This window comes from Oncorhynchus mykiss, chromosome 10 (genome assembly GCF_057628025.1).
Source record: "Oncorhynchus mykiss isolate SJ-2025 chromosome 10, ASM5762802v1, whole genome shotgun sequence".
In the NCBI taxonomy this organism is placed as follows: Eukaryota; Metazoa; Chordata; class Actinopteri; order Salmoniformes; family Salmonidae; genus Oncorhynchus; species Oncorhynchus mykiss.
The window spans coordinates 50,117,468-50,132,385 of record NC_143031.1 but is presented as its reverse complement, the minus strand read 5'-3'; the positions used below and the strand labels follow the sequence as shown (position 1 = coordinate 50,132,385).

Below are 14,918 nucleotides of genomic sequence, written 5' to 3'. Positions count from 1 at the left end.
GAAGGCGTCAAATTAGTAGTTAGCCTAGAGATTAGTCTTGTTACATAAAGGGCTTTCAGAGCTAATCAGTCCATTTTTAATCGTGATTAATCTAATTGTCTGAAAGCATTCAAAATACACTGAAATCATACAAATACATAATCTATACAGCTAAAAACAAATATATCTATACAATTAAAAAACAGTGTTGACTTTGAGGTTAAAGAAAGTGTGCTTCATCAATTTACCTGATTTTACTTACTGTTAATTTGGACAAAATCAAGAAGTAAATATTCTTGTAATGCTTTTTGTATAAAAAATCTTAAAATTACAGCTCAATTTGAGCAATTTCTGAATTGGCGTTTAATCGTGATTAATCAGTGCAAATCTTGCAATTAATTTGTTTTTTTTTAACAGCCCTAGTTACTTGATTATGGTGATCAGCTACCACAATGTTGATTAAAAAAAAGGCAACCTTACTGTATTCGAAAATGTGAGAAATCATCCTTCAAAATATTGCATTTGTATCAGTCTGATACGTTTAACTTTATTAACATTTTAAGTCATATTAACATTTTAAGTCATCCTCACCTCTTGCACAATTTTTTCAATGATATCCTGGAGACCAGGTACTGTTCCATTCTCATCCTGCGCGGATGCATCGGGATGGATCAGGAACATTCTCTCCATCTCCAATGTATGCACTCTGTACTCCAGGTAAGATGTCTTGAAGTTGACCAAAAAACAAAACGCCATAGAACACACCGACAGCATGATACAAAAGACAATTAACAGCCCGACTAAACAATATGAAAAGTTTGATTTGAGGCAGTTGATAGATTCCTTGGCCTTCTTATTCGCTGATTTTGCGTGGGATCCCATCCTGACGTTGGCAGCCAAAAAACTACTAGAAATAAATTGTAAGGACTTTTCCTGTGTGCAACATTTCCTGCTAGAAATAATCGATTTTTTAAAATGCCACTTTGTTACAGCATCGGCGCCATCACTAGAATGAACGTTTACATCTGAGTATAGGTGAATGGGGAGGAAAGCTGGACGCAACAGTAGCGTAGGCTGTGTAGTTGCGCTCACGCGCTCTCAGGTCGAATGATTTAGACCAGTAAGACAGAGACAGGGTGCCAAATACCATTCTTAGCACTCCCCGAAGTCCCCTCAATAAAAATAGGCTGCCTGAGAATTCACCTCTAGAATAATGGTGAATAAATGCATGAAAACCTGAATAATGAAACAAATTACTCTTATTCAAAACAAAGCAAAGTAATAACATTCATTGATTTGACATAATCCATTAAATGGTACTGTACTTTGAAAAAAATATTGAAATATAAAATGAACCATTAATGGAAAATAATGGGGGTGGATTGAAATGTCACACTCAATGTTATTTATTCAAATGTTGTATCAACAAATACATTTTAAAACTTATCAAGGAAAGTGCACTTGTCTATTTCAAATCCCATCTCTTGCATGTGTGGAACTGGAATCTAGTCATGGGATGTTGTATTGCCATCAACTGGATAAATAAGACTACTACAAGTAGACCAATAGACTGCATTCTTATCACTGTCTTACTGACCATAGTGCCTTGAAAATTACCAGAAAATATGTCTAGCAATCAATCAACTTTAAAGAGCAATCATATTTTCCCGATGACAATATTTTATGTCAAATCAATTAATCTGAAGTAAAAAAAAAAGGGGGTTAGTTCAATGTGAAGGAACACAATTTTGAGAACATAGTAAACAAATTTATTCACAAATCAAAGGGGATCAAGAGGATTCACAAGTTAAATAAATTAAATCTGAAGGAAGCAGGCAGGTAAACTCAATCGGTATGTAAACAAGGGTAATAATCTCATAGATAGCGGACTGATGCAGTCTATAGAAGTCTCCCTTGGAGTAGAGAAATGTAGAGTAGTGAGTGATGTGGTCTTCAGGGTCACTTTTTCCTCTCCTTCCTCATGGGGTGGAAGAATGGATGCCAGATGGCCTCTTCCAGGGTGAGCCTCCTGGACACGTCATACTCCATCATACTGTGGATCAGGTCAAATAGCTGTTCGTGGTCTGAGCTCCTGGAGGACATGTATTGCTAAGGGGACAAGAGAAACGGTACATATTAGAAACAGCATTTAGTTATTGTACAGTATTTCATGTGTGAAGATCAATTGAGGTTGTTCCAGCGATTGTATTGTGGAATTTCTGATTCACAAAAAGGTGCTTGCTAGTTGCTACTGAATTGATTGATTTTTATAAACTAGTAAAAAAAAATTTTTTTTAAAGAACACAGTACATACATTTTATTAAACGTGACAGGGACAGTACAATCAAGTCAGTGACTTACTTCCATTGGGGTCCCTAATGTGCATGGTGCTTATCAAACTGTAAGTGTTTGAGTTTTACCTTGAGTGGTTTGCAGTGCTTCCTCACATATCTCCCTGAGGAACTGTTTTCATCCCAGTCCAGCCGGTCATGATGCACATACCGCCGCTTCCTGGGGGACAATTTAAAAACATACATTTACACACTCTTAATTGACAACAACCATTTGTCAATTATCATGTAAATCTGCATCTTGAAATTGAGACAGGTTTATCAACCAAAAATCATTAACAAACACTAAACATACTTAGTTTTCTGTAGTAGGTGGACAGGTATGGGCCCCAGAACCCTCTCCATCATGGCCAGGTGTTCTTTGCTGTCATGCGTCTGAAATTTCACAAAGTTAAAGTCCCCCCCAAAATTGAGCCTGGTCCCAGATCTGTTTGTGCTTTTGCCTACTCCATTGTCATGCCAAAACATGGCATGACAATTCCAGGAGATGGTAAGAGTAGAAATAAGGTTGTTACGGTGACTGTGTTACCGCTACAGCAGCAGTCAAAAGTCATGACTGCAGTCAAATTCTATGTGACCGCTGAGTCAAGGTAACGAGGCTTCACCAAAACACCAAAACGCTAAACGCAAGTCGCTAATGGCCTGGTACTCAGCGCTCTATTGTTCCTCTAATCACGCTGACGTCAATGCAAATGCAATCAAAAATCTAATCAAACCCTTCATGAGAGCCCTGGCATTCACAGTTTGAGTGAATTAGGGTTGCCCGTGGCGCAGCCAGAGCCAGCTCCTCATAGCTGGCTGATGCATGGAATGAAATAAAGTGTTCCTATAATAAGCCCAAGTTGCGCAACATTTCTATAGGCCATGTAATTGTGAGAAAAGCTGATGGCCTCCATTAAAAAGTTGATCCATCAGCTTTCCATAGTCTAGGCCTACTTTATTTATTTCTCAACCTTCCTAATATTCAGCACATTGCTTTGCTTTACAACTGGAGTAGCCTACCCGGCTGGCATGAAAATGAACTGCGGGAAAAGCGTCCTCCATTCAATATTTAAGTGCATACGGATGACATGTCTTTTTTTCCCCCCGCCCCGACAGGTGCGTGACATTTGCACATTTTCAATTCAAACTAATAGTCTGAGGGGTTAGAATATTATCACCTTTGAAGGCAAGAAGCGGCGCATACATTTTTTGCACCTTTTTCAAAGCAGTCGCAGGCATCACGTAGCCTAGTTCATAGGTCTAAAATGTTTTGATAAGGTTTGTATCACAACTAAAGTGGCCGAATAACTAAAAGTAGCCTGTAGACCCCTGGAACAGGGTGGTTCTTATGAGCCCAGTCATGTGCAATCGCATGTGAAAACAGTTTTGACTAGTCACTATTTAAAAAAGAGGATCCCCGCTTTCCTCGTGCTGCAATATTTTTTGCTCAATTCTTAAAATTAAGCACATGAATCTGCTTTACAACTGGTGTAGCCAACCAGGCATATACTTTTAAATTTTTTTTATAACCGCACATAACCTACATTCGCTATTCCGAGTGCAGGCTAAGGATGACATGTTACATTTTTTGGTGGGCCATTCTAAATCCAAAATACTTCCACACATTAGTAGACTATATGTAAAAGACCGGATTAAATTGAGGATAGTCTGATGGGTGACAATATTATCAAGTGCTCATCAAATTTCGAATAAGAGACATAGGCCAATTGAGATCGCGTGTGACTATTACTGTAGGTCCTGCCTTGGGCCAATCGGTAATTTTGTAAATGAAGGATCTCTAAGGCAAGATACATCACGCACACGAGTTTCGTCAAAATCGGTCCAGTGCTGTCAGATATTGCATGTGACTAACGTTCGAACGGAAACTGATCCACAGTCCCCTCCGAGTTCATGGGGGAGAATTCACTTTGTTAAGTGCTCAACACAGAACAGCCGCATGTGCACACACCCCCGGAAATCATTTGGGAAAAATATACATTTATATTTTATTAAGCTGTGTTCAATTATATTCTTCTTACTATAAAATAATGCCAGAAGAATTAAGCAAATGTTGTCTGCTATATAAACTAGTGCAGCCCACAGCAATATGGCATAGCCAGATCAGGGCCTAATATAAGGACGACTCAGAATATGCCATTCTACTCTTCTGAAATAGGCTACATTTTCATCAAACCATAATGTTTCTTTAGACCTGCCCAAAATAAATAATGGATTTATTGTGTTGGTGTAGGCTGTATTAAGTGGTATTTATTAGTCTCCACATCAGTAGCTTGTAGGTTGTGTGTGGAAGCCCGGAGATGCTAAACATGTTTATGTTAATTAATGGTAATTTACCATCTGACTGGCAGTTATTTGCATGACAGTCACCAGCTGACAATTTCATGACCGCCACAGCCCTAAGCAGAAAGACTGGCACCCAGGCTACAAAAATGCCAGGAAGGCAATTGTATGAATAAAAATATTTTTGCTGAAAGAAACTCCCTCTACTGCTCCTGTACCTACCTGGAACAGTGTTAACCCAAGATAGTACTCTAGGAGAATGCAGCCCAGACTCCACACATCACATGACTGATTCCACCCCAGCTCTGTGAAAACAAACATTACAACAATTTAGACTTGCATTCCTCACTTTCACCAACACATTGGTTTCTCGCCACTTACCAAGGATGACCTCCGGTGCTCTGTAATGGCGGGTGGAGACCACAGAGGTGTGGTGCTCATGGTCAAAGGTGGCGTTACCAAAATCCACCACTTTCACATCTAGGTTCTTCAAAGTTCTCTCATCCCGTTTCTGCATTTGAAAACACAAGACACTTATTACACGCTGTCTGCTGCAGCAGTCCATACTGACTGAAGGGACTGGGTAGGGGTGTGCCAATCTGGACCTACTGACTGAAGGGACTGGGTAGGGGTGTGCCAATCTGGACCTACTGACTGAAGGGACTGGGTAGGGGTGTGCTGATCTGGACCTACTGACTGAAGGGACTGGGTAGGGGTGTGCCAATCTGGACCTACTGACTGAAGGGACTGGGTAGGGGTGTGCTGATCTGGACCTACTGACTGAAGGGACTGGGTAGGGGTGTGCCAATCTGGACCTACTGACTGAAGGGACTGGGTAGGGGTGTGCCAATCTGGACCTACTGACTGAAGGGACTGGGTAGGGGTGTGCCAATCTGGACCTACTGACTGAAGGGACTGGGTAGGGGTGTGCTGATCTGGCCATACTTGTATTTATAAATTGTTAAACCATTGACAGTTGGATTGGATGATACGCATGACTGGAAAAACTGAAGTGTTTTAAAATGCTTAAATAAAGGTTGTCAATATCTAAATAGCATTGGTGTGCTCTCAACTTGCAATGGTATGTCAACTTACCATTTTGGCATTGTATTCCATGTCATAGTCAGAATTGACAAAGAGAATGTTCTCTGGCTTCAGGTCAGTATGGGTCAGTTTATTTCGATGGAGAACTATAAAACAAAAATGAGTGTAGGTGTTAAGATACCTTCCTTTGTTCCTAACTTCCAATTTACATAAATAAAACTATCCACCATCTGATGGTATAGAGCACACCGTGCAAGTTAATGATTTCAAATGAAGATAATTAGTATTAGGTTATTCAAATTCCACGACACGATGTTCAACTCAATATACAGAAATAGAACTTCCCATTTCCATGTTGCTTTTTCTAAAAACATCAAGCTGTATATTGTATCTATTTACATTTAACCAGAAAAGTCCCATTGAGACAGGGAGTCTCTTTTACAAGGGAGACCTGGCCAAGAAGGCAGCAGCAGTCATCACAACAAGAGACGATTCGACCTACAGGGAAAAAAAGGTACACTCATCCTGAACAGAGTTTTGCACCAGAGTTTTACTCACAGGACACAGCTCTGAAGATCTGGTAGGCCATGTGTCTGATCTGGTCCACAGTGAAAGGCATGAAGCCGTTCTCCTTCAGAAAGTCAAAAGTGCTGAGACCCAGAAGCTCAAACACAATGCAGATGTGGCCATGGTAATCGAACCAGTCCAGCATACGCACACAGCCACTGTATGAGGGCAATAAGAAAACACATTAACACAAATATTCCCTCTTTTTTTGGGACACTGAGCAAAGTTTTGGTCTTGTGAGTGGAAACTTGAACATTGTGAGAATTTTGTGCAACTTTCGGCACACGTTTACAATGAACACAATACCCTTACAGTTTTAGACAGTGGCCAATTTGAGCATAATGTAGGCCTATCAACAAAACCAATGGAGCAAATCCCATAACATTTTCACATGGAAATAGCTTTTGATTTATATGATGTAGCTTACAGTAGCCTATATGTGCTGTTCAATGTAGGCCTACATTGCATGAGATTTTTGAAGGGCTTGACATCAATTCATGATTTTTTTACTTGGTCTGTAACATCATGGGCCAAATAGGTGACTGCATTGCATTGTGTTGTATGATGCAAAAAAAATAAAAACACTACTAAATATAATGAATTACCACACAATGAATTAGACAATGTAGGCTATCCCTCTGCCTGTTGGCTTATTTGCATATTAAGAGGCCCGTCAAAAAACAAAACTGCCCCTTTAATTAAGACGTAAGCTTTTTTTTTTTTTTACCAGACTGGCTTTTCAAAGACAGCTTGAATTGTAACCTACATATTGCACTCTTGTAGGAAGCAGTAATTCCCCATTGCGGACCTATACTTAATTATAACTGAGCTAATAACTAGCAAAGAATATCAACAAATGTGCACACGCATGGCTATGTGCTCTGATCTGAAAAGCCCATTCACTCGAGAGTGATTGAAAGACCACTCGACGGCTACCCCTCTGCCTACAACTAAATTACAAACTCAATCTTGCAAAGTTAGATTTGTTTTGGTTTGTTGCATTGAAAAAAGGGGCTGATATGTTGTTTCAATCACAGAAAAAACTATCTATATAGTGCAAACTAATACGGCGAACTCAGTGAAGTTCAATCTCTTCCGTCGCCTGGCAGTCCTGGAGGAAGTGCGCAGCCACGCGCAACTTAGAGGGAACATTGATTACCACCTGTTCGTATATCACCTCCAATCAGCTAAGCAGTTGGTCAGAGATATATAAGAATGTTGTAGGCTAAAATGTGTGTCCCTTAGTCCCGGTTGCTCACAAGGTTCTCTCGTCATCCAGGGAGTTCATCTGTTCCAGCACCTCTACCTCAGACATGGCAGCCTCCCGGTAACGATCAATGTTCTTAATGATCTTCAGTGCCACCCTTGTGTCATCACTACAAAAGCAGAGGTTGACAGAGAGAAGATAATGCCATGAGTGTAAACCCATTTGGTTGGCTTGAACAAGAAATAAAGATGTTACTTACTTCGGGTTGTCGATACATTCCACCACTTTCCCGAAAGCCCCTTCTCCTAAAGTGGATACAATCTCATCTAAAGGGGCAAAGGAGAAGCTGTTAGTACATCAGAACAGAGTATCTACAACAAGAACAGATAACTAGACTAGCAGCTGTCTACACCACAGCTACTCACTCTGGCTACATAGCATGTGTCACTTCACTCCTATTACTAGGAAACTACTACAATAATAGTTCTCTAGCCTTACTGCTAATAGACGGATAGAGAGAAAAAAAAACTTCCAAATCTCAAAGCTTTACAATATTTCTTAAAATATTCCAATGCCCCGAAGCTATACCCTACCTACACTGACATAATTAAAACATACATCAGACAAAAGGGTTACAGAAAGAAAGGTTGGTGTTCTATACATCTTGCTTTTAGTACGAGTCCATTGTGATAGATCAGGTGACCCTCCTCATCATCCTCAAAACTTCTGGATCTCTTCCTGCGGTGACTCCTCTGGAGAGAGGGGGGGGGGGGTTCATGGCCAACAGCATCACCACCATGATCATCATAAACCCGCCAGAACCAGGCCAGAATGCGCCAATCATTCATTCAGCGGGAGGAAGTTGATGAGGGGGAGGATATTCGGCCCATTCAGAAACCCAGGCCAGGCCACGGCAGCAGCAATTTCAAATGCATCCCCGAGAAACGCACAGGTGCCACCATAATGTGTGTTACAGAAGAAAAACATGGCAACATATTTTCAGACATGACTCACAATAGAAGTTCTTTCAATAAATGATAAGAGTAGTTATACAACAGAAGTGCAGCAGAACATCATCCACGGTTCAATGGCTGAGTTTTATGGAAGCATCTAATATTTGTGCCAAAATACATATCTTAATCCAAACTTTCATTCCAATCACTTAAGATTGAAATGATTGTTTAACATTCTTTTTAATAATAAAGCATAGCACTGTTTTGGAATACCAGACCAATTAGTAAAAATTATGCAAGTTCAAATAACCCCAATAACAAAATTATCAACCATAGATGATTACTGTTCTACTATGCAATCACCCAATTCCACAGACAGAAAGAGTTAGACAGGTGGAGAGTATCATACCGAGTCTGAGCGCCCCTGGCTGTGACGGCGGGAGCGGTGTCGTGTGCGACAGCTCTGGTGGCTACGGCCACTGCGTGCGGAGGATTTGCTGTAGTGGTGCCAGTCTCTGTTCCTCCGCTCCTTACACGTCTCACCCTTGGCCCCATCCCTCTCCTTGTCCCCATGGCTCTCTCGCTCCACACTGGGCTCCTGGGCTCTGCGCTCCAGCTTCTTAGAGTCAAGGTGACACCTGTAGTCAAGGTAGACTACAGTTAAATCAACCTCAACCTGGAAACTAAAAGTTCATATTCATTATCAAGTGGGAGACATTGCTTAATCACAGCAATCTTTTGATGGTTTGTATGATGGGATACAACTGCGATCATACACATGCACTGCAAGTGAAATTCTGACTGATCACCTTCATTGGCTCAACAAACGGCCACTTGCTAAGGATGGGAATAAGGGATGAATACAGAATACAACAGGGTTGTTGATAAGGTAATCTCAAGCGTGAGATATTATTCATCAGCCCTTGCAGCAGGGGTGTTATGTCTTGGCCGGTCAGGCGCCAGTAGGCAGCATCAGCCAAGTATCTAAAGACCTCCTTCCCCTCTCCGCCGACACCTATGTTATAGATCGGACTGCAGTCATGCCTTTCCAACCTCACACACACATTCCACATATATGCCTGGAATGGAGGTCATTCCCTCACCTGACAATGTTATAGTAGTAAATCCCACCTCTCAGCAAGAACACCAAGGATTTATTGGTCAATACTGTGTTTATGATTGCTGTGGAACCTGCAAACTTGTACTTGCATACTTGTTCAATGCAATAGTAAATAGACAAAATTATATATACATTTTTAGGCCTATATAAATTGTAAATAGAACAAAATGTCAGTTAATGTCCATAAATACTATCCCTGTGATTGATTGTATAACTGTTTACAATTACTAGTCAGTGGTGTTTACATTTGAATTCCCCTTGCCATAATAAAAATGTTATATGTTCTGATAGAGGTTTTATGACAGCATCTTCAAGAATGTTGGCTGAACATTTTCAACAATGCTGACCCTAAATAGAATCAATGACATTCATTATTCATCTTAACTTGAATAGTTGATGGCACATGAGCAGAGTGCTTTTTTTTATACCTTTCGTATGTTTTGTCGTGGTGGTACCGCCTCGGTCTCTTTTCCCGGTCACTGCTATGGGAACTTCGCCTCTGCCGTTTGCGAATGTCCTGCTTCTCCTCATAGCTATACTCATCAACCCAGCCATCAGGGTGTCGCATGCGCTTGGAACGCCGCATCTGCCAAACAAGGAAAGGCAGTGAGTCTATGCAATAAAAATTAAGACGTCTTAGAAAGCCTATCCTCATGCATTCCTGTACATCTTGATTGTAAAATCCATACCAGCTGCAATGAAAGGAACGCGCTGCCCCTGGCATGGCTCTGGTGAAAAGCTAGCCTGACTGTCTGCTTGTCACGTCTCATATCGTGTCAGATGTGACTGGACTGTGGACATACTTCATTTCCGACTTCAGAACAAAATGTATTAATACAGCTGAAGTAGGCTAACCCATGATTGGCTGATATACAGGACAGATGCTAGCTAAACGCTAGCTGGTATGTGTGATGCTGTTTAAATCGCTTAAAATCTACACATAAAAGTTAGCTGTGACATATCAGTAACGTAACTCGTTAACAGTGGCGGCAGGGTAGCCTAGTGGTTAGAGCGTTGGACTAGTAACGGTTCAAATCCCCGAGCTGACAAGGTACAAATCTGTCGTTCTGCCCCTGAACAGGCAGTTAACCTAGGCCGTCATTGAAAATAAGAATTTGTTCATAACTGACTTTCTTAGTTAAATAAAGGTCAAATAAAATCTTAAACACTTGGTTCGTACAACAGAATCACAAATCCCGCCTATTTCCACAATTTATTCTTCATAAAATCTGATTTTAAACCTAAGCCCACCGCTAAATGTATACCCAAGCCTAACATTAAATTAAGACAATTAATGACAACCACAATTTAGTTTTTTTACGTGGCTGTGGTAACTAAGTTAGTGGAAACCACTTCCTTGTGTTATGTTAGCTAACTAACGCTAGCTAAGTGTTAACTAGCTATGTCAACAAACCAACAAATCACTACTGCGTTAACGTTAGCACACAACAAGTGGCTAACTAACGTTAGACAACTGTTTATCGTTAAGTTTCGATATGCCAATATCAGAGTTATCTTCAGGCAAGCTGAAAATAACACGAAATAAGCTAACATGCTGCAACTTCGACAGTTCTCGGAGCGAAGAGCATTGGCTAACGTTGATTGCTCGGTAGCTAACATTAGCTTTAACGTCAAGATGGTTTATTGCGCTTTTAAGTTTAATGTAATGAGCTTATATTTCGCTGTTAAACATAAAGACACCCTCACCTCAAACAACTGGTAGTCAAGTTCTGTAATAAGACCCTGTACTTTCCAGCCAAGCTAAGGGAACGATATTTCAAGTACGGTTGCAAATTATGTCACGACCACTGACTGATAAGTACTCAAAATACTCAACAAAAATGGCGACCGTGTGGTTTGGAACAAAGCACTCTGACGTCAGCGGGATGATGGGAAATGTAGTTCATAACGCTCACTCAACGCAGGTTTACTCAATTTCCACGTTGCCAAAATGTTTGACACTGACATATCCTTATTTCCAGAGTAAATATAAAACCAGTCTCTCACCTCAACTTAAAGGATAAATACAATATTGTATCCAGTTAACCCTGACCGGACAAAACTTATAAAAGGTTACATGCATTGCCCTCTCTTCCTCAGTAGGCCTGAGGAATTTGAAAGAATCAAAAGATGTGTCCTTCCTTAAGGAACATTCAGAAAATGTTGTTGGGGTGTATACAATGGTAACATGAAAAACATTTAAGCAAAAAGGCATGAGAACCTTTGGTATTGCCTAACAGTAGATCCTCCAATGAGGAGTTATGTCATGAGAAAAAAATAGTATTTTCCAGATGGTCATTCAGTGTTGACACAAATATATTGACCTGACTAACCCAGCTGATGCCATAAATAGTTTTTGTACATGGGGGGGGGGGGGGGGGGGGGGGGGTAATAATTTGCTGGCAGGGTTTCATGTTTATGACCATCCCTTCAGCTATTATTAGCCCCTCTATTTTATGAATTTCGTTGCAGCTTTGCTTACAGGTTTGTTTTTCAACGCAGCTGGTTCAAGTGTAAGCAGAGATGTACAGTCAGGTCTATAATTATTGGTACCTTTGCTAAAAGATTAGAAAAAAATACTGTATAAAATAAATACAAAAATGTTTTATGACATTGGAGAATACATTGGGAGGGATCTTGACCATTCCTTCATTCGGGAATCTTTCCAGATACTTGATATCCTTCGTCTGCCTCTTATGGACTGCCCTCTTTAATTGAAACCACAGGTTTTCAATGGACTTCAAGTCGAGACTGAGATGGCAAAATGTTGATTTTGTGGTCTATTAACCATTTATTTGTGGATTTTGATGAAAACCCTCTAGAGTGTAAGCTGGGGAAGGGAGTTGGTTTAATATGGTCATACCAAAGATCCTTATCTGTCTGATTTACAAGTTTAAGACCACTTAAAAAGGTATCATATTTTTGGGGGGATGAAACGTTGAATTTGGTATTACTGCTATTAGCCAGTAGAAACACATTGAATAACAAATTCCCTACATGGAACAACATATAGTCCAAAAAACGATCAAAAGGAAGTTTGTTCTGAAATGTCCGTCCTATATCTGAGAGATTATTATATGTTGTTTTTACATTCATTTATCCCTTTATTTTTAGGCACTAATACATTGCCGTCGGAAAGTATTCAGACCCCTTGACTTTTTCAAATTTTGTTACATTACAGCCTTATTCTAAAATATATATTTTTTAAATGATTATCCTTAGCAACCAACCAACATATCCCATAATGACAAAGCGAAAACACAGGTTTTGAAATTTTAGCAAATGTATAAATATAGAGATTTTTTTACTTATTTACATACAGTAACGGTCAAAAGTTTTGACACACCTACCCATTAAAGGGTTTTTCTTTATTTCTACTATTTTCTACGTTGTACAAAACTAAAGACATCAAAACTAGGAAATAACATATATTGAATCATGTCGTAACCAAATGTGTTAAACAAATCAAATATATTTTATCTTTGAGATTCTTCAAAGCAACCACTTTGCTTTGAAGACATCTTTGCACACTCTTGGAATTCTCTCAACCAGCATCACCTGGAATGCTTTTCCAAAAGGAGTTCCCACATACGCTGAGCACTTGTTGGCTGCTTTTCCATCACTCTGCGGTCCAACTCATCCCAAACCATCTCAAATGGGGTTGAGGTCGGGTGATTGTGAAGGCCAGGTCATCTGATGCAGCACTCCATCACTCTCTTTCTTGGTCAAATAGCCCTTACACAGCCTGGAGGTGTGTTGAGTCATTGTCCTGTTGAAAAACAAATTATAGTCCCACGCCTACACCTCTTCATCCATGCGTCAAAGTGGGAACAACACATGCAGAGATTTTCCGTTCACCTACTCTGCGTCTCACAAAGACACAGCGGTTGGAATCCAAAATCTGAAATTGGACTCATCAGACCAAAGAACAGAATTCCACCAGTCTAATATCCATTGCTCATGTTTCTTGGTTTCTTTTTTATTATTGGTGTCATGTAGTAGTGGTTTCTTTGCAGCAACACGACTATGAAGGCCTGATTCACGTAGTCTCCTCTGAACAGTTGATGTTGAAATGTGTCTGTTACTCCGAGAAACATTTATTTGGGTTGCAATCTGAGCTGCAGTTAACTCTAATGAACTTATCCTCTGCAGCAGAGGTAACTCTGGGCCTTCCTTTCCTGTGACGGTCCTGAGAGACAGTTTTATCATAGCACTTGATGGTTTTTGCGACTGCACTTGAAGAAACATTCAAAGTACTTGACATTTTCCAGATTGTCTGACCTTCATGTTTTAAAGTAATGATGGACTGTCGTTTCTCTTGGCTTATTTCAGCTGTTCTTGACATAATATGGACTTGGTATTTTATCAAATTGGGCTATCTTCTGTTTACCACCCCTACCTTGTCACAACACAACTGATTGGCTCAAACGCATTAAGGAAAGAAAAAACTATTCTAAAAATTAACAACGCACACCTGTTAATTAAAATGCATTCCAAGTGACAATCCCATGATGTTGGATGAGAGAATGCCAAGAATGTGCAAAGCTGTCATCAAGGCAAAGGGTGGCGACTTTGAATAGTATATTTTGATTTGTTTAACACTTTTTTGGTTACTACATGACTCCATGTGTTATTTCACAGTTTTGATTTCTTCACTATTATTTTACAATGCAGAAAATAGTCAAAATAAAGAAAAACCCTGGAATGAGTAGGTGTGTCCAAACTTGTATTTAGACTCTTTGCTATGAGACTCAAAATGGAACTGTTTCCATTGATCATCCTTGATATGTTTCTACAACTTGATTGGAGTCCAACTGTGGTAAATTCAATTGATTGGACATGATTGGGAAAGGAACACTACTGTCTTGATAAGGTCCTACGGTTGACAGTGCATGACAGAGCATAAACCAAGCCATGAGATCTGGGGAAGTGTACCAAAATATTTCTGCAGCATTGAAGGTCCCAAAGAACACAGTGGCCTCCATCATTATTAAATGGAAGAAGTTTGGAACCACCAATACTCTTCCTAGAGCTGCCAGCCCGGCCAAACTGAGCAATCTGGGGAGAAGTGTCTTAGTCAGGGAGGTGACCAATAACCCGATTAGAGCTCTTTCAGAGTGACAGAGTTACTCTGTGGAGATGGGAGAACCTTCCAGAAGGGCAACCATCTCTGCAGCACTCCACCAATCAGGCCTTTATAGTATAGTTAGTAGATGGAAGCAACTCCTCAGTAAAAAGCACACGACAGCCGCTTGGAGTTTGCAAAAGGCACCTAAAGACTCTCAGACCACGAGAAACAAGATTCCCTGGTCTGATGAAACCAAGATTGAACTCTTTGGCCTGACTGCCAAGCGTCATGTCTGGAGGAAACCTGGCACCATCCCTACGGTGAAGCATGGTGGTGGCAGCATCAT

General features: G+C 40.3%; 1 protein-coding gene and 1 long non-coding RNA gene across 5 annotated transcripts in view; both read right to left on the bottom strand.

Annotated features, from left to right (window-relative positions):
- Positions 1–1,154, bottom strand: part of LOC149980047 (uncharacterized) — an 85,044-nt gene extending 83,890 nt beyond the window's left edge. The window contains exon 1 of the long non-coding RNA XR_016483777.1: positions 571–1,154. This is a non-coding gene — a long non-coding RNA (uncharacterized LOC149980047). The remainder of the gene's footprint in view (positions 1–570) is intronic.
- Positions 1,155–1,361: 207 nt separating this feature from the next.
- clk4b (CDC like kinase 4b) lies at positions 1,362–11,384 on the bottom strand. 4 transcript variants are annotated; one of them, XM_021618919.3, is made up of 13 exons: positions 11,212–11,384; positions 9,933–10,090; positions 8,794–9,022; positions 8,093–8,183; positions 7,691–7,757; positions 7,484–7,600; positions 6,216–6,382; positions 5,709–5,803; positions 4,995–5,124; positions 4,836–4,918; positions 2,626–2,705; positions 2,400–2,490; positions 1,362–2,088 (listed from the first exon to the last, which is right to left on the bottom strand). In XM_021618919.3, exons 2-13 carry the CDS (start codon positions 10,088–10,090, stop codon positions 1,939–1,941), a joined length of 1,458 nt encoding a protein of 485 aa, XP_021474594.1. In that variant the 5' UTR covers positions 11,212–11,384; the 3' UTR covers positions 1,362–1,938. The 4 variants fall into 4 exon arrangements, with proteins under 4 accessions (XP_021474594.1, XP_021474593.1, XP_090043136.1 ...); XM_021618918.3 differs by having other exon boundaries at positions 10,194–11,346; XM_090187010.1 differs by lacking the exon at positions 8,093–8,183 and having other exon boundaries at positions 10,194–11,354.
- Between the last annotated feature and the right edge of the window lie 3,534 nt (positions 11,385–14,918).